This window comes from Palaemon carinicauda, chromosome 23 (assembly GCF_036898095.1).
Source record: "Palaemon carinicauda isolate YSFRI2023 chromosome 23, ASM3689809v2, whole genome shotgun sequence".
Classification (NCBI taxonomy): domain Eukaryota; kingdom Metazoa; phylum Arthropoda; class Malacostraca; order Decapoda; family Palaemonidae; genus Palaemon; species Palaemon carinicauda.
Window position 1 is genome coordinate 110243166 of NC_090747.1, and position 20000 is coordinate 110263165.

Below are 20000 nucleotides of genomic sequence, written 5' to 3' on the forward strand. Positions count from 1 at the left end.
AAGAGAGAGAGAGAGAGAGAGAGAGAGAGAGAGAGAGAGAGAGAGAGAGAGAGAGAGAGAGAGAGAGAGAGAGTTACTTCTTATTCCTTTATTTGAAGTCGGTAGTTCTAGAGGGAAATTTAAAACAAATTGAATTCGTCTTTTGTTAATTAGATTTGCACCTCTCCTAGAGAACGAATGACAGTTGAAGGATCATCTTTCTTTTGTCATGGAATTAAGAAGGAAAACAAAAGATATAAAAAACAGCTAATAAGGAAAAATGTTGGGATTAACTTGAACGTCTTCTCGGCGGCCAATTTATCTTTAAAGTTATGCAAGACTTTATCCAGAAGCACTGACGACGAAGTGTTCTACAAGAACAAGGATCATCCTAACGAACACCCCACAAGTTTCAAAGAAAGTAGGATTGTCGAAAGTTTCAGAAAGAAAGCTTAAACCTACGCATGAACAATGCGATATGTTGTTTTTGTTACCTTCGGAAAGGCTTTGAATATGTAACTATGTTGCAACAAGGAAAATGACGTGTTTCTTTTCCTGTCAAATCTCAGGAGCAAAAAAAAAACTTTAAAGGTTTTAAGGCCACTCATGAATGGCAGAGGCAAGGGACAGTGACAATGCCCTAGCTAGCAGGACAATGCCTCAGACTCGAGACTGACCACATAAATTTTATCAGCATCAAAGCCCTAGAATCAAAAACAACTTTAAAGGCCACTCATGAATGGCAGAGGCAAGGGACAGTGACGATATCCTAGCGAGCAGGACAATGCCCTAGACTCGAGACTGACTTTATATACATATAATCAGCATCAAATACTCCGCTCAATCCAGGCTAGTACCAGGGAAGGCCAGACAATGACTGCTAATGACTAAGAGGGTAGACCTATGGGCTCCCCCAAGGATGGTGAGGTTGCAGACACTACAAGAAATTTTAGACCTTCAGCGGGACTCGAACCCCAGTCCGGCTGATCAACAGGCACGGATGTTTCCAATAGGCCACCACAACCCAAGAAATAAATGTACCATTTAATTTCATGCAAATGAAGAACAGTGGAAAGATAGAGACTTGAAACAGCAATAACATAAATGGTGGGCTACCCTTAAATCTGCACTTTAGTGTAGAATTAACCGTTCCTCCTTTACTTAAACCAGATGGCTCTTTCACCCACTGGCTAAAGGAAAAACGTTTGGACATTGAATGTGTCCACGTTGGATGCTAAACAAATTATACCTTATCAAAAATGGGAGGACCTAAAAGAGGTAATCCTTATTGGACCTCCATGAGGTAATCGTCATGGGATTTCGAAAAGGTAATTCTCATGAGACCTCGAAGAGATCATTTTCATGGGACGTTAATAATTAATCCTCATATAACCTCGAAGAGGTAGTTCTCGTGGGACCTCAAAGAGCTAATCCTCACAGGCCCTAAGAGGTAATACGCATGATACCTCAATTAGGTAATCCTGATGGACTCTCAAAATGGTAATCGTCACTGCACCCTAAAGAGGTAATCCTCATGGGGCATGAAAGAGGTAATCCTCATGGAATTTTAGAGGTAATCTTCATGGGACTTTAAGAGGTAATCCTCATGTAATATCATTGGTAATTCTCGTTGGACCTCAAAGAGGTAAGAGTCATGAGACCTTAAATAGGTAATCCTGATAGGGCCTCAAAGAGATAAACCTCATAGGGCCTCACTGAGGTAATCCTCGTGTAATCTCAAACTGGTAATACTCATATGACGTCGAAAAGGTAATCCTCATCGACTTACAAAAGATAAGTCTCATAGGACCTCAAAGAGGTAATCCTCCGGGGACCTCAAAGAGGTAATCCTCATAGGACCCCGAAGAGGTAATCCTCATGAGGCCTCAACGATGTAATCCTCGTTGAAATCCCTCTCCATACTCTATCTAAAAACATCACAAACAATTCATTTCGACTTTCCTTTGACCGTTGAGCGAAATTCTAATTCACTTCGTAATTAATTTTCCTGTAATTTGGCAATTGGATTTTCCATGTAGCTTTTGTAGCTAATTCGCTTCAGAAAACTAAATATATATCGAGAGCTGTAAATCCAAAAATGAAAAATGTTTTGAAGATATGTCCAACTGAAAGTCATTTTTACGGTTGGTGATTTAAATATATTTTTTTTCATGGATTATAAAGTTATTTTTTCGTATTATCTCAAAATAAATGAATAAATTATACTTCAAAGAGAGGAATAATAAATTTAATAAACTAAGTTTAAATGCAAATCTTTGGGAGTATATATTTAAGCTAACAGTTTATTAGTATTCTAAACATTATTAATGGCTTATAATGCCTGATAAAAATATAAATAATTATTTTCTCTTTTATTTTCTCTTTTATTCAAGGCAAAAGCTTCAATATTACGCTTTTAATATTTGTGTACATGAATTGACACAATATAAGAGCAGATAGATATATCAATAGAAGTTAAAAAAGTATTACTGTGGGTTACTGTACCATAGAGGAGATACTGTACCATAAAGGAATTACTGTACCATAAAGGAGTTACTGTATCATAAAGGAGATACTGTACCATAAAGGAATTACTGTACCATAATGGAGTTACTGTATCATAAAGGAGTTACTGTACTATAAATGAATTGCTGTACCATAAAGGAATTACTGTACCATAAATGAATTGCTGTACCATAAAGTCGTTACTGTATCATAAAGGTGTTACGACATTATAAAATATAAAGGATTTACTGTACCATAAAGGCAGTACACTGTACTATAAAGGAGTTACTGTACCATAAAAGAATTACTGTACCTTAAAGGAGTCACTTTACCATAAATGAATTGCTGTACCAAAAAGGAGTTACTGTACCATAAAGGAATTACTGTACCATAAAGGCGTTACTATACCATAAAGGAATTACTGTATCATAAAGGAGTTACTATACCTTAAACGAATTATTGTACCATAAAGGAGTTACAGTACTATAAAAGAACTAGAATAAATCTACGGATTTTACACTTACTTGACATGAGAAAATCAACTATAGTTATCTAGGGTTCACCGGTTATTAAAAAAACTGTCAAAATAAATAGTAATATTCTGAGGTTAAAAGAGTTTTTTAATGAGTTCTGTTCTGTTACCTGTTTTAACTATGTTGGCATTGAACAGTGAACGAATAAAATATGTATGTATATATATATATATATATATATACATGTACAAACATATATACATACACACACACACACACACACACACATATATATATATATATATATATATACATGTACAAACATATATACATACACACACACACACACATATATATATATATATATTATATATATATAATATAATATACATATATATATGTATAATATATATATATATATATATATATACACACACACTAGTGGGTTTTTTTCATATATATTTCATTACTTACCACATATTTAATAATAAATCCCTTACACAGCTCCAAAGCTTGATTTAATAACTAAACTTTATTGCAGTTTCTCGGTTGATTTGCCTCGATACAAATTACTTCAGCATTTCCCCCTTCTTAATAATTACAAAATTATTACAAGCGTCATAACGTTTATTCGGTTTTCTCACTACGCGCTTCCTAAATGTTATTTTGTTATATGGAATGCGAGAATAAAAAGTTCGTTTTAATCCAGCTGGTTTAGACACTTGTGAAATTAATTAAGTTGTCTCTTTTTTTTTGTATTCCAACTTACCTCCCCTATACAGTATAATGAAGAGCAAGTGCGTGGCTAAATACATATATACACACTCACACATATGTATATATATACATACATATATATACATATATACACACACACACACACATATATATATATATATATATATATATATATATATATACACATACATACATAATAACAAAAGAAACAGGGAAAGGAAGAAAAGACAAAATATTGACAAACTAAAAAAAATTGCTGGTGTAGACTGGCATAGAAAGATCATAAACAGACGCAAGTGGAAGGACATGTCTGAGGCCTTTGTTCTACTGTGGACTAGTAACAGCTAATGATGATATATATCTATACATATGCCATATGCATATACATATACACCCACAAACACACACACACAGACACACACACACACACACATATATATATATATATATATATATATATATATCTTTCTGTCACGCTGAGTGGCATTTCCAAACGTAAGACTACTCAGTCTCCCCCTCATTCGGATATGGGGGAGAGGGGTAGTCATACCCTGGTGAGAGGGGTTACCCTGGGAAGTACACTCGGATAATACAAACTTCCGTGTTGTAGTTAGGAAAGGGGAAAGGAGATTGGAAGGGTTGAATCTGCGTGTGTGTGTGAGTGGGTGTGTGTGCGCGCGTGTGTGTGAATATCTATCTAAATATTTAGCCGTAATTCTTGACGGGTCGCGTACACTGGTAACAAATATTTGCTGCTCTATGGAATCATCTGTTAATATAAAATGTATTTATTATAAATTATATAGATGATATTAATTATGTCTTTATGAATTTCCTTTTTATTATATGAAAATTACTGGTCTTTTTCTTCCTACTTCGGTTTGTTGGTTTGTAACAATATTATTACTATTATCATTATTATTACAAGCTAAGCTACGACCTTATTTGGAAAAGCATGATGGCCCAAGGACTTCAACAGGGAAATTAGCTCAGTCAGGAAAAGAAATAAGGGTATAGATAGAATAGTATTCCAGAGTGTACCTTCCAGCAAGAGAACTCTAACCCAAGACATTGGAAGCCCATGGTACAGAAGCTATGGCATATATGCCATATCAGTTTTAACGTTGTTACTGATTTTAGAATGATTTATTGTTAATTTGTTCTCATCATCTATTTATTTCCTTATTTCCTTTCCTCACTGGGCTATTTTTTCCTATTCGAGCCCTTCGGCTTATAGCATCTTGCTTTTCCAATTAGGGTTGTAGCTTGGCTAATAATAATAATAATAATAATAATAATAATAATAATAATAATAATAATCAACTCGAGTGAGAAATATCTAACAAAATGGTTTTCTTTTGTTAATTACAAAATTCTTTTTATATGAATACGAGAATCAACAGCAATAAACACTGGGTATTTTATGAATTGGAAAATTTAGTATTTACGAACAATTGAAATAGAAGTACAAAGCGCACAGTGTTAATTTATCTTCGATATCCAAGTAAATATTGTAATTCATTAACGGATTTAATATTCATACGACTTTTATAGCAATTCATCTCGCGTTACATCATCCAATTACATTTATTTAATCTCGCGTTAGTCAGTCATAAAAATACAAAAAAAAATTGTTCCAGTTTTGTAATGAATTACAGAACTCGACTTCAATATTACTTTTATGTTTATTTACTTATCTTTGTATTTATTTAATTTTCTATAACCTCGAGTTCTTGAAACACCTAAAATCTATTTAAATGTTTAAAGGCCACTCATGAATGGCAGAGGCAAGGGACAGTGACATTGCCCTATCAAGCAGGACAATGACCTAGAGACTGTCCATATACACATACGTTATTATGTTTAACACGTACCTTCAACTATAATCTTCAACGCACCTAAAAACTATTTTGTTTAACGTACCAACAACAATTATCTTCAACGTACCTAAAATCTAATATTGTTAACGTACCTAAAAACTAATATCTTTAGCGTACCTAAAAACTACTATATTTAACGTACCTAAAAACTATCATGTTTAACGTATCAACCATTATCTTTAACGTACCTAAAAACTATCATCATTACGTACCTAAAAATTATTATGAATAACGTCCCTACAATCTATTATCTCTAACGTACCTTAACATTTATCTTTAACTTATCTAAAAACTATTATCTTTAACGTACTTAAAACATATTATGAATAACGTACCTAAAAACTATCATGTTTAACGTACCTAAACACTATTATCTTTAACGTACGTAAAAACAATCCTGCTTAACGTACCTGAACACTATTATCTTTAACGTACCTAAAAACAATCCTGCTTAACGTATCTAAACACTATTATCTTTAACGTACCTAAAAACAATCCTGCTTAACGTACCTAAACACTATTATCTTTAACGTACCTTAAACACTATTAGCTTTAACGTACCTATAAACAATTATATCCTACGCATCTAAAAACTACTACCATATGTTTAACCTGTGACATCATCACATAAACACATCTAGCATCCCCATTCAACTATAATTAACTAACGCATTGACCACATATCGACTACAGAAAACACTCAAATCTTTTTCATTGTTTGACGTCTCTTTCCAGCATGTGCCTCCCGCACATTCAGCGGCGTCCCTTTTGATGTTTTCCGGCTCATTTGAAGTTCATGGTTTAGAAAGGGCTGCTGAAGTTTCTCTTTCAAAGGGCTTCGCTTAATGTGTTTTCCTTTGTTTCCAAACTTCAAAAAGAAAGAAAAAAAAAGAAAAAAAAAACTTCTCGATGCACCGGCCTAATTGCATGGCATAGAAATTATCATTGTTGATATTATTTCCAATCTTATCGTTATTATAATGGTAATTAGTGTACTGGACCCTTCAAAAATGAAGTCTAATTATTTAGAACTGCACATATACGCACCCCACTCTCACCAGGGTATGACTACTCCCTCTGCCTCTATTCATCATTATTATAATATCTGGGAATACGCGACCCGTCAAAAAGGAAGGCTAAATATTCAGACAGATATGCATATATACGCAGCACACTCTCATCAGGGTATAACTATTTCTTCTCCCTTCTATTTGAGGGACGGGGAGAGCTCAGCGTGACCGGATGGAGATATATATATATATATATATATATATATTATACAGACACACGCATATATCTATACATCTATCTATCTCTCTCTCTCTCTCTCTCTCTCTCTCTCTCTCTCTCTCTATATATATATATATATATATAGTATATATATATATATATATATATATGAATAAATATACACCAATATATGATGTGTACATACACACATGCATTTATGTATAAATATACTAAATATTCAAAGTTCTCATCACCTCTTCATGATAAAACGAGCCAGAAATTACATAATTAATTGACGTCTTTAAATACGACAAAAAAAAAATAGAATTTCTCAATATTTTTATATTTTGCTGCAATTCACTTTTCACTAATACTTTTTCCCTTTGTCACGATTCCCCTGTTAGTCATGATGTAAATGGCCGTAATAATTGAGCAATTTATGCCTTGACATTTATTCAATTTTTAACATCTGTTCATTCCATTAAGTCAATTATATATTCGTTTATTAAATAAAACACACCAGTATGATTAGAGTAGTTGTAAAACTGTATAAAATTTGGGAAATATATGGACGAGTTCTTCAATATTTAAATTGACAACTGTAAATTATTTATAAATCGTTCCAATTCTACTGTGCATTAATAATAACATATTTCTTCCTGAGGTAACTACTACTACTACTTTCCCACCGTTATTCCTACAGTAAGGGGTCGGTTGCCCTATGCGCCCTCTCCAATCCTTCTATTAAATTAATTCTCTTCCACCAAACCTCTTCACTCCATACCATCCTTCCTCGTATCTCACTATCTAATTCTGTGCCTCCCTCCTTCCTCTTATCTCACTGTCTAATTCTGTGCCTCCCTCCTTCCTCTTATCTCACTGTCTAATTCTGTGACTCCCTCCCGAGCTACTACCCTTAGAAGGTTCCTCCAAAGCAGTTCTCATCATCCATTCTCAACACGTGCCCACACCATCTCATTCGTGACACACTTATTACCTTTGCAATCTTTACTACGCCTGCCATCATTCTTATTTCATAATTTTCTTCTCAATGTAATGGTGTACATCAAAATCTATTTCAGTGCTTCTTTTCAGTAATATTTATGTTTAAATGATTAACCCATATGGAGTTATATGCCGCTTGGGACATTAGTGCCGTGTCTCTTTTAAAATATTAATCATTATGGCTGACCAGGGTATTTAAGGTATATCTGCATGAGGGAAAGGTTCTAAAAAATTGGATGAGAAGATAGGGGAATAATTGATCAGGTGTATTAAAGTATAGTTGATAAAGACAACTCTATAAGCATCATATGAACATAAAAATACTTAGTATATAAAGAAAGGCATGCTGCAGGATACTAATGGGAAAGTATATAAGAGAGGTGACTTTCATATTTTTATTACAAGGAAGACAATACACCTTTAGATGAAATCAGTGAATGGGAGGGTATGGAAGAAAGTGATAAAGTCATCAAAGCAGCTACTGACATACCTCTCAAAGTTCAAGAGTATGCAGATATAGGGAAAACTAAAGCTAGAGAAAAAAATCAAGAAAATCGGTAGCAGGAAATAAATATCAAGGGAAAAAACAGCTAAAACATGAAAAACAATAGTTAGGGACAATAAAAGGAAAAAGAATAATTCACGAATATTATGGCAGAATAAACAGCAGACCATAAAAAGAAAACAATTCGAAAAAACAGGGAAAACGGAAAGCAAGTAAAGCAAGGGTTATATGAACATCAAGAAATATATATATATATATATATATATATATATATATATATATATATATATATATATATATATATATACAGTATATATATATATATATATATATATATATATATATATAGTATATATATATATATATATATATATATATATATATATATATATAGAGAGAGAGAGAGAGAGAGAGAGAGAGAGAGAGAGAGAGAGAGAGCATTCATACATAAAAAAAAATTTCCCACAATATACGACACATATTACCAAATAACGCATATAGTATATACAAACAGTAAACCCACGCAAGCATCTATATTATAATCAAGCATATTAAAATTTCAATTAATCTAATTCAGAGGGGATTAAAACGTAGTTTATATTAAAGCCATCCTTTGTTTCATTACCTTCACCCATTAAAGGAATTTTAAGGCTGACAAACGACAAATTAAAGCTTCAAAGTAAACCATTAGTGAGGATTATGGCGTGAGGAAGAAGAGTATAATAAGTGAGGAACAAAGGTTATGGCCTGAGGAACAATGGTGTATCACACGAGGAACAAAGCTGTAGCACATGAGGAACAAAAGTGCGTGATGTGAAGAAAGTGGTTTATGAAATTACTGAAGAACAGAGCTGTATAAAATTATGAACAAAAATGTATAACATGAGGAACAAAGGTGTAGCACATGTGGAACAAAGGCGTATCGCATGAAGAACAAAACTGTATCGCATGAAGAACAAAACTGTAAGGTGTGAAGAACAGAGGTTTATGAAATTACTGAAGAGCAGAGCTGTATAAAATTATGAGCATATGTGTATAACACGAGGAACAAAGGTGTATAACATGAGGAACAAAGCTGTATCATATGAAGAACAAAAGTGAATGATGTGAAGAGCAAAGGTTTATGAAATTATTGAAGAACAGAGCTGTATAAAATTATGAACAAAGGTGTATAACATGAGGAACAAAGCTATATCACATGAAGAACAAAAGTGTATGATGTGAAGAGCTGAGGTTTATGAAATTATTGAAGAACAGGGCTGTATAAAATTATGAACAAAGATGTATAACATGAGGAACAAAGGTGTAGCACATGAGGAACAAAGCTATATCACATGAAGAACCAAAGTGCATGATGTGAAGAACAGGGGTTTCTGAAATTATTGAAGAACAGAGCTGTATCAAATTGTGAACAAAGATGTATAACATGAAGAACAAAGGTGTACTACATGAGGTACAAAGGTGTATCACATGAAGAACAAAAGTGTATGATGTGAAGAAAGTGGTTTATGAAATTATTGAAGAACAGCTGTATAAAATTATGAACAATGATACATAACATGAGGAACAAAGGTGTAGCACATGAGGAATAAAGCTATATCACATGAAGAACAAAACTGTATGATGTGAAGAATAGAGGTTTGTGAAATTATTGAAGAACAGAACTGTAAAAAATTATGAACAAATGTGTAGCACATGAGGAACAAAGCTATATCACATGAAGAACAAAAGCGTATGATGTGAAGAATAGAGGTTTATGAAATTATTGAAGAACAAAGCTGTATACAATTATGAACAAAGATGTATAACATAAAGAACAAAGGTGTATCACATGAGGAACAAAAGTGTATGTTCTGAAGAACAGAGCTGTATGAAATGAGAAACGAAGGTGCATAATGTGGCCTTGGTAAACCTGCCTTTCTATGTATGTGTATGGCAAAGGTAGGGAAGGACTCGTAATATATATATTTATTCACAGTGTCAGGGATATCAATCACTGGGGGATAAAATCGGTAATTTGAATAGGTGATCGTAAAAGTAGGTTGAAAGATGACTACAAGCCTTTATTATATATATATATATATATATATATATATATATACACAAAGTACTCATACATGTCAATCCATGTCTGGGGTTTAGCAAGTTCACATCACAACGCTGACCCGTGTGGATTGGTGATGGTGGGTGATTTTAGTCTGATCACCCACAGAAAACCAACCTAGTATGGGTGGCCCTGACTAGTACAGCTTTGCTGTCCATTGTGATACTCAAATCCTTTCACCACGTTAAGATATCCCCAATCGGATATATATATATATATATATATATATATATCTTGAATAAATCACTTTATATCAGTTCCTCGTGGGAAATTAATAGAAAAAACTTGTATCTTCTTTTGAACCTCTTCCTTCAGCTTCAGTTACCTGACCTCGAGTATTTGTGATGCCTGAGCGATAGTCTCCCAAAGGCATTAATATTTCTTCGTTCAAAGATGAAAGACATTGCAGTACGCGCTCTCTCTCTCTCTCTCTCTCTCTCTCTCTCTCTCTCTCTCTCTCTCGTGATTCCTGGTGTTCACTTAACCTAATATACTATTTGATTATTTTTATGATCTGAAATTTCAAAATGGAAGAGAATGTCTACCAAAACACTGGTTTCTAAACCCTAGTTTTAAAGGTTTAAAGGTCGCTCATGAATGGCAGAGGCAAGGGACAGTGACAATGCCCTAAAACCATGACAATGCCCTAGAGACAGGATACTGCCCTAGAGACGGGACAATGCCCTAGAGACAAGACATTGTCCTAGAGACAGGATAATGGCCTAGAGACAGGAATATGTTCTCAAGACAAGACAATGCCGTAGAGACAGAACAATATCCTAGAGACAGGACAATGCCCTAGAGACGGGACAATGCCCTAGAGACAGGACAATGCCCTAGAGACAGGACAATGCCCTAGAGACAGGACAATGCCCTAGAGACAGAACAATATCCTAGAGACAGGACAATGCCCTAGAGACGGGACAATGCCCTAGAGATGGGATAATGACCTAGAGACAGGACAATGCCCTAGAGACAGGACAATGCCCTAGAGACAGGAAAATGTCCTAGAAACAGTACAATGCCCTACAGACAGTACATGCCCTACAGACAGTACAATGCCCTACAGACAGGACAATGCAATAGAGACTGGCCAATGTCCTAGAGACAGGACAATGTCCTAGAGACAGTACAATGCCCTACAGACAGGACAATGCCCTAGAGACTGGCCAATATCCTAGAGACAGAACAATATCCTAGAAACACAACAATGCCTCAGAGACAGGACAATATCCTAGAAGCCGGACAATGTCCTAGAAACAGGACAATGTTCTAGAGACAGGATAATGCCCTAGAGACAGGATAATGTCCTATAGACAGGATAATGACCTAGAGACAGGGCAATGCCCTAGAGACAAAACAATGTCCTAGAAACAGGACATGTCCTAGGGACAGTACAATGCCCTACAGACAGGACAATGTCCTAGAGACAGGATAATGACCTTGGGACAGGACAATGCCGTAGAGACAGAACAATGTCCTGGAGACAGGATAATGGCCTAGAGACAGAACAATGTCCTAGAAACAGGACAAGGCCCTAGAGACAGGAAATTGTCCTAAAGACAAGAAAATGTTCTCAAGACAAGACAATGCCCTAGAGACAGGACAATATCCTGGAGACAGGACAATGCCCTAGAGACAGAACAATGCCATAAAGGTAGGATAATGTTCTAGAGACAGGCCAATGTCCTAGAAACAGGACAAAGTTCTAGAGACAGGACAATATTCTGGAGACAGTACAATAACCTACAGACAGGACAATGCCCTAGAGACTGGCCAATGTCCTAGAGACAGGACAATATCCAAGAAACAGAACAATGCCCTAGAGACAGGACAATATCCTAGAGACCGGACAATGTCCTAGAAACAGGGCATGTCCTAGAGACAGGACAATGCCCTAGAGACAGGACAATGTCTTAGAGACAGGACAATATCCTAGAGACAGGACAATATCCTAGAGAAGGGACAATGTCTTAGAGAAGGGACAATGTCCTAGAAACAGGACAATGTCTTTGAGACAGGACAATGTACTAGAGACAGGACAATGTCCTAGAGACAGGACAATGTCTTAGAGACAGGACAATGCCCTAGAGCCAGGACAATATCCTAGAGACAGGACTATGTCCTAGAGACAGGACAATATCCTAGAAACAGGACAAACTCCTAGAGACAGGACAATGCCCTTGAGACAGGACAATGTCCTAGAGACGGGCCAATGTACTAGAGACAGACCCATGTGCTAGAGACAGGACAATGTCCTAGAGACAGGACAATGCCCTTACGACAGAACAATGCCCTAGAGACAGGACAATGTCCTAGAGACAGGACAATGTCCTAGAGACAGGATAGTGTCCTAGATTAGAGAATAACCATATATACATATGATCAACACCCAAGCACCCTCTCCATCCAAACTAGAACCAGTCATCTGAGTAAATGCTACCTAATTTAGATAATGTTATTGCATTAGTCTTTTATCTTTAATCGATGCATTTTTATATTAAAAAAACATTCGGTAGTTTAGACCAAAGGCTAAGGATATCACAATTATTCCAACAAACGTAATTTTTACAAAAACTAGAAAAGCACTCTGAGTGCAAACCTCCACCACGGCAGCTAATATCTCGGAACATGCTTACCTTTAACAGAATCAATATAGACCGTATAGAGGCGTATTTGAAGTCTGTGTAAAAACCACGGGCGAATTCGGGGTTATGGTTAGGGTTAATTCGATCGACCTTTTGCTCAGCTTTGACCTTGACCTTTGACCTAGGACTTTCAAATTTGAATCACTTCCACGCCACAATACAACAATTAATCCATGAAAGTTACATTACTCAATGAGTAAAATTGTGGCCAGGAAGTTGTTCACAAACAAACTAACAGACAAACGGACAAAAAGGGGCGAAAACATAACCTCCTCCCAACTTGGTTGGCGGAGGTAATGAGATTACTCATATTCTAGTATATCCAATCTTTGCTTCGTCTCCAGATCAGGGTATAAATTCACCAACAATAAATCCTTTTTACAATTCATATACATTTAGATGTTTCCCTAGTCCTGTCATTAAATCGATTTATAATAAAACTCAACATATCTTGTGAACTAATAATAATAATAATAATATTAATAAGAATAGGGAAGTGGGGAATATGGGGAAAGGAAGAGTACCCCTGGATACAATCCACCTTGTAGCTCAAAGGCAGGTACTCGGGATGGGAAAGATTAAGGAAATAGGGAGAAAGAGTACAGGAGAAGAATAAAAGAGAGGGGCAGACCCTCTTGCGATATTAGGGAATTATGTGAACTAATAATCCAAGAAATTTACTAACTATTGTTTCTGTTTAAAGGTTTAAAGGTAGATCATGAATGGCAGAGGCAAGTGACAGTGACATTGCCCTATCGAGCAGGACAATGCCTTAAGAGACTGACCATAAATTATATGATCAGCGCCCAAGCCCCTCTCCACCCAAGCTAGGACCATAGAGGGCCAAGCAATGGCTGCTGATGACTCAACAGATCGACCTATAGACTCCCACAAACCCGCCAACTTAAGCTCACAAGGATGGTAAGGTTGCAGACACTAGAGGCACTAACGAGTCTGAGCGGGACTCGAACCCCCTTCTGTCAAACACCAGGCACAGACGTTACCAATCAGGCCACAGCAATCATAATAACTCAATACTATAACTTTGTTTATGGTGAAATTAGATTTCGAAATTATCTGGGAGCTAACTAATTTGTGAGCTTACTAAGCTTTCTTACACTAACCAAAACAACATGAAAGACAGTTAAGATAGCTTGTGAGATGACCAAGACAAACTATAGGGGCACTCAGTGGAGAGCAGACCTCCGCTGCGGCAGCTTATTTCTCGACCTTGACCTTAACATGTATTAATTGGCATGCATTTTCCTATAGTCAAATATGAACTAAGTTTGAAGTCTCTGTGACAACGATGTCCAAAATTGTGTCTGATTACGTGAATTGGACATATTGCTTGACCGTAACTTTGACCTTGACCTTCCAAAATTTAATCATTTCCAGCTTTTTAAATGACAGTTAATACCTGAAAGTTTCATTACTCTATGATTAAAATTGTGGCCAGGAAGCTGTTCACAAAAAGAATCCACACACATACAGGGGATAAAACATAACTTCCTTCCAACTTCGTTGGCGGAGGGTAACAATGAACCTAAAAGCCTACCTGACCTTTTGTTCCTGTATTTCATCTAAGAAGACCTTTGCAAAGTACATACATAAAAACAAGAAAAAACTTCAATGGGACTATTTGATCCTGGAGATGATAAAAGAGGATTTTTTTTATTTGCGATTAAACATAAAAAAAAAAAAAAAATTCCAAGACTATCTAACCTATGAATGATCTAAGAAGATTTAACTTGCATTTACATAAAAAATATATACTGGACTACCGTATGTAATCTGTAAGTGAACTAAGAAAAAAGAATACTTTATTTGCAATTACGCACAAAAAAGTAACCTTGTTTATCTAACCCTAAGTGAATCAAGAAGCCTACTTTTACTTAGGCACAAATATAAACTCATCATAAACACAAAAGTATCTTGGACTATCAAATCTGTAAGTGAACTAAGAAATAAGACTACTTGTACACAGGCACAAACATAAACACAACAACAACACAAAAGTAAGTAGACTAAAAAAAAAATTACCCTACTTGCACATAAAGTTAAGGTTAAAGTGCCTGATTTCAGTTCTGTTTTCCTTATAATAGATACCAGAACATCAGCCAGATCAGAAGCCTACTTTTACTTAGGCACAAATATAAACTCATCATAAACACAAAACTATCTTGGACTATCAAATCTGTAAGTGAACTAAGAAATAAGACTACTTGTACACAGGCACAAACATAAACACAACAACAACACAAAAGTAAGTAGACTAAAAAAAAAATTACCCTACTTGCACATAAAGTTAAGGTTAAAGTGCCTGATTTCAGTTCTGTTTTCCTTATAATAGATACCAGAACATCAGCCAGATCAGAAGCCTACTTTTACTTAGGCACAAATATAAACTCATCATAAACACAAAACTATCTTGGACTATCAAATCTGTAAGTGAACTAAGAAATAAGACTACTTGTACACAGGCACAAACATAAACACAACAACAACACAAAAGTAAGTAGACTAAAAAAAAAATTACCCTACTTGCACATAAAGTTAAGGTTAAAGTGCCTGATTTCAGTTCTGTTTTCCTTATAATAGATACCAGAACATCAGCCAGATCAGAAGCCTACTTTTACTTAGGCACAAATATAAACTCATCATAAACACAAAACTATCTTGGACTATCAAATCTGTAAGTGAACTAAGAAATAAGACTACTTGTACACAGGCACAAACATAAACACAACAACAACACAAAAGTAAGTAGACTAAAAAAAAAATTACCCTACTTGCACATAAAGTTAAGGTTAAAGTGCCTGATTTCAGTTCTGTTTTCCTTATAATAGATACCAGAACATCAGCCAGGCAAGCCCAACCCCCCACTGTAGTGCCCAGACACAGCAATGGCCTCCTCAGTAAACATTAAACTCACGGTCCCGGGCTGGGATCGATTTTCTACTATGCAAATGCTAGGCAAACACGTTACCACTATACTAACCAGGTAGCCCAAATATAAAACACAGAACCCAAAAGATCCTCACCTGCAGCATAGGGACGAAATAACAGAGGAAAGACCCGAAGATCCAGTTCTGGATGAGCAAGATGGCCAGCGACAGGGGGAGGAGGAGGACGCTCATGATGATATTACAAACGCCGATGTTCATGATGAAGGCGCAGGTGGGGTCCCTGTAGAGACGCCGACGGAGGATGTGCGAGATCATAGCCACGTTTCCGACGGTCCCCAGGAGCACGAGGGCGCCGTACAGGAATAGGAACAGCGGGTAGATGTTCGTGAGGGACTCGCGCAAGTGGGGCGTCCTGAAGTCCACGGTTTCGTTCGGAAACCGCTGGAGGTTGTTGATGATCGGACCGAGGATTTTGTCCGGGAGGGATCGCAGTTCGGGGCTGTCTCGAGGCATGGCGATTGTTTTGTGTGGACTGATATTATCAATACTGGTCTCCTTCATGGAAGTAAAACACTTCACTTCAATTGATATCTGACCCTCCTAATATTTCCTCACATTTTATTCCAGTCGTATACGTATGTTTATTCAAACTCAAAATATCTTTTTACTTCTAACCATATGGAATCATATATGTTTTCTTTATCTTCATGAAATGGGTAATTGATATCTGACCCTCCTAATATTTCCTCACATTTTATTCCAGTCGTATACGTATGTTTATTTAAACACAAATTATTTTTTTTTTACTTCTAACCATATGGAATCATAGATGTTTTCTTTATCTTCATGAAATGGGTAATTGATATCTGACCCTCCTAATATTTCCTCACATTTTATTCCAGTCGTATACGTATGTTTATTTAAACTCAAAATATCTTTTTACTTCTAACCATAAGGAATCATAGATGTTTTTTTTATCCTCATGAAATGGGGTCACTCGACGCAAACAAACTTCAAAAACGTAAACGTATGTTTATTTAAACACAAACTATTTTTTTTTTACTTCTAACCATATGGAATCAGAGATGTTTTCTTTATCTTCATGAAATGGGGTCACTCGACGCAAACAAACTTCAAAAACGTAAACGTATGTTTATTTAAACTCAAACTATTTTTTTTTTACTTCTAACCATATGGAATCAGAGATGTTTTCTTTATCTTCATGGAATGGGGTCACTCGACGCAAACAAACTTCAAAAACGTAAACGTATGTTTATTTAAACTCAAACTATTTTTTTTTACTTCTAACCATATGGAACCATAGATGTTTTCTTCATCTTCGTGAAATGGGGTCACTCGACGCAAACAAACTTCAAAAACAAACACAGCATTTTAATGACGGACTCGGGACTCTGACTCAGAAGAGTCAACAGAATCAAAGTGCGTTTAACCAGGTAGAAAACTTTCCTTTGCATCATCATTCTTCACCTAAAAAACGAACTGAACCAAAAAAGAAATTTCTTCTACTTCAAGAGAAAAGCGGCAATGAACGCATATCACATACGCAATGTCCTCGAAGTCTTTCTGGTCCAAGATCCTTGACCTGAGATGACATTTCCTTCATCTCACTGGAGATATTAATCACCGGCAATCGCGAGAGTCGATCTTGCCTGATCGACGGAAGGCAATACGCATCGGTTCCTTTCATCTTGTCATGCGTTCATTGCGTATCATTTTGGTCTTGTCGTGTTGGCGTATCTGGTTGCGTATTGTGAAACATATCATTCATGGTCTTGTTTCCATTTTTGTTGTTGTTGTTGTCGTTGTTGTTATTGTTGTTATCGTCGTCGTTTCTGTAAAGGAAAATAATAATAATGATGATAATAATAATAATAATAATAATAATAATAATAATAATAATAATAATAATTTTATAATAATAATCTTTTAGTAACTTAAATGCTGATGATTTTAATAATTTATATTTTCTAACAATTTCAAAAGAAATTTACATGGCTATCTAATTAATTGCATCATCACACAGCCTGAAGAATAAACCAAAACACGTTTCTGATATTTTCTAATCTACTTGGTAGGTGTCTATGAAAATAAATTACAAGACAATGTTCTCTCTCTCTCTCTCTCTCTCTCTCTCTCTCTCTCTCTAACTCAGAGGTGTAGTTAATAATTGCTGTGCATTCTCTCTCTCTCTCTCTCTCTCTCTCTCTCTCTCTCTCTCATAAGCAATGTCTATGATAATGAATTACATAAAGTGGCTCTCTCTCTCTCTCTCTCTCTCTCTCTCTCTCTCTCTCTCTCTCTCATATAAGCAATGTCTATGATAATGAATTACATAAAGTGGCTCTCTCTCTCTCTCTCTCTCTCTCTCTCTCTCTCTCTCTCTCTCTCTCTCTCTCTCTCTCATATAAGCAATGTCTATGATAATGAATTACATAAAGTGGCTCTCTCTCTCTCTCTCTCTCTCTCTCTCTCTCTCTCTCTCTCTCTCTCTCTCTCTCTCTCTCAACAAATTTCCTCTAGAAACTCTTGACTTTGATGTATTGGGCCTCAGATGCAACTTATCAACGCACACCAACTTTGTATTCAAGGTACGAAAGCGAGCACCGTAAAGGATGCCGGTTTATTCATTCCGTTCTCTGTGCGCAAGAAAAAAAAAAAACTTCCAGAATGGTTTTAATCAGGGTTTTTTTTTAAAACGTCGTTATCTCTCGCTCTGCAGATCCGGGATATTGTTGTGAAACTAAGATAAGAGATTCATTTTGTTCCTGGATTTATATTTAAGTAAAGTTAGGTTGGTTTAAAAGACTTTTTTTTAACGCTTAAGGCACCGTTATAATTCAGATTATATTTCTAAGTATAGAGGTTAATATGATTTGTAACTCACTGCCGTTTTCTAGCCCAGGGCTGAAGGAGACAAAGACATTCCAATAATAGCTAATTTTTTAACATTCAGGTAAAGTTAAGTTGCTTTAAAAGACTTTTTTAACCCTTAAGGCTCTGTTAAAATTAGATTATTTTCTAAGGATAGAGGCGGATGGTACTGGCAACCCATTGCCGTTTTCTAGCCCAGGGCCGAAGGAGACAAAGACACTTCAATAACAATTTACTTTTTAACATTTAAGTAAAGTTGCTTAAAAAAGGATTGTCTCACACTAAAGACACCGTTAAAACTTTGATTATTTTCTAAGTATAGAGGAAGATGGGACTGGCAACCTATTGCCGTTTTCTAGCACAGGGCCGAAGGAGACAAAGACATTTCAATAATATTTGATTAATTAACATTTGGGTAAAGTTAAGTTGCTTTAAAAGACTTTTTAACATTCGGGTAAAGTTAAGTTGCTTTAAAAGACTTTTTAACATTCGGGTAAAGTTAAGTTGATTTAGAAGAATTGTTTCAAGCTTAAAGCACTGTTAAAAATAGATTTTTTTTAACTTAGAGGTGGATGGGACTGGCAACCCAATGCCGTTTTTTAGCCCAGGGTCGAAGGAGACAAGAGACCTCTCATAACAGTTGAATTTTCTTGGGAGAAATGTAATAAGTGAGGTAGAACATCCTGAGAAGATAACAGAGATTATTTACAAAAGCATCATCGGATTGGTAAGAGCTAAGTAGAGGCTGAATGCACAGACGCACAGAGAGAGAGAGAGAGAGAGAGAGAGAGAGAGAGAGCCCGAACAATCTGAAACCTTTCCTATAAAAACAGAGCTAGTGCCAGGCTATATATATAAATAAATTATATACAAATAATTTTTTTTATATATATATGCATATATATATATATATATATATATATATATCCTGCTACAGATGAGAGGAAGTAGTCATACCCTGGTCTGAGGGGTTACCCCGAGAGATTCACTCGGGAACCGCACTCTCCCACAAACTGCCTAACCAGCGAGTTGTAGTTAGGAAAGGGGGAGGGGGTGGGAAGGGTAAAATCTGTGTGTGTGCGCTCGTATATCTATCTAAGTATTTAAGCTTCACTTTTGACGGGTCGCGTAC

The 20000-nt window shown here is 35.8% G+C and overlaps 1 protein-coding gene across 1 annotated transcript in view; it reads right to left on the reverse strand.

Annotated features, from left to right (window-relative positions):
* LOC137617732 (uncharacterized) overlaps positions 1-20000 on the reverse strand; it is a 361612-nt gene that overhangs the window by 113627 nt on the left and 227985 nt on the right. Inside the window, exon 4 of the mRNA XM_068347729.1 lies at positions 16112-17829. Coding sequence (XP_068203830.1) covers positions 16112-16537 — 426 coding nt within the window. The 5' untranslated portion in view covers positions 16538-17829. The remainder of the gene's footprint in view (positions 1-16111; positions 17830-20000) is intronic.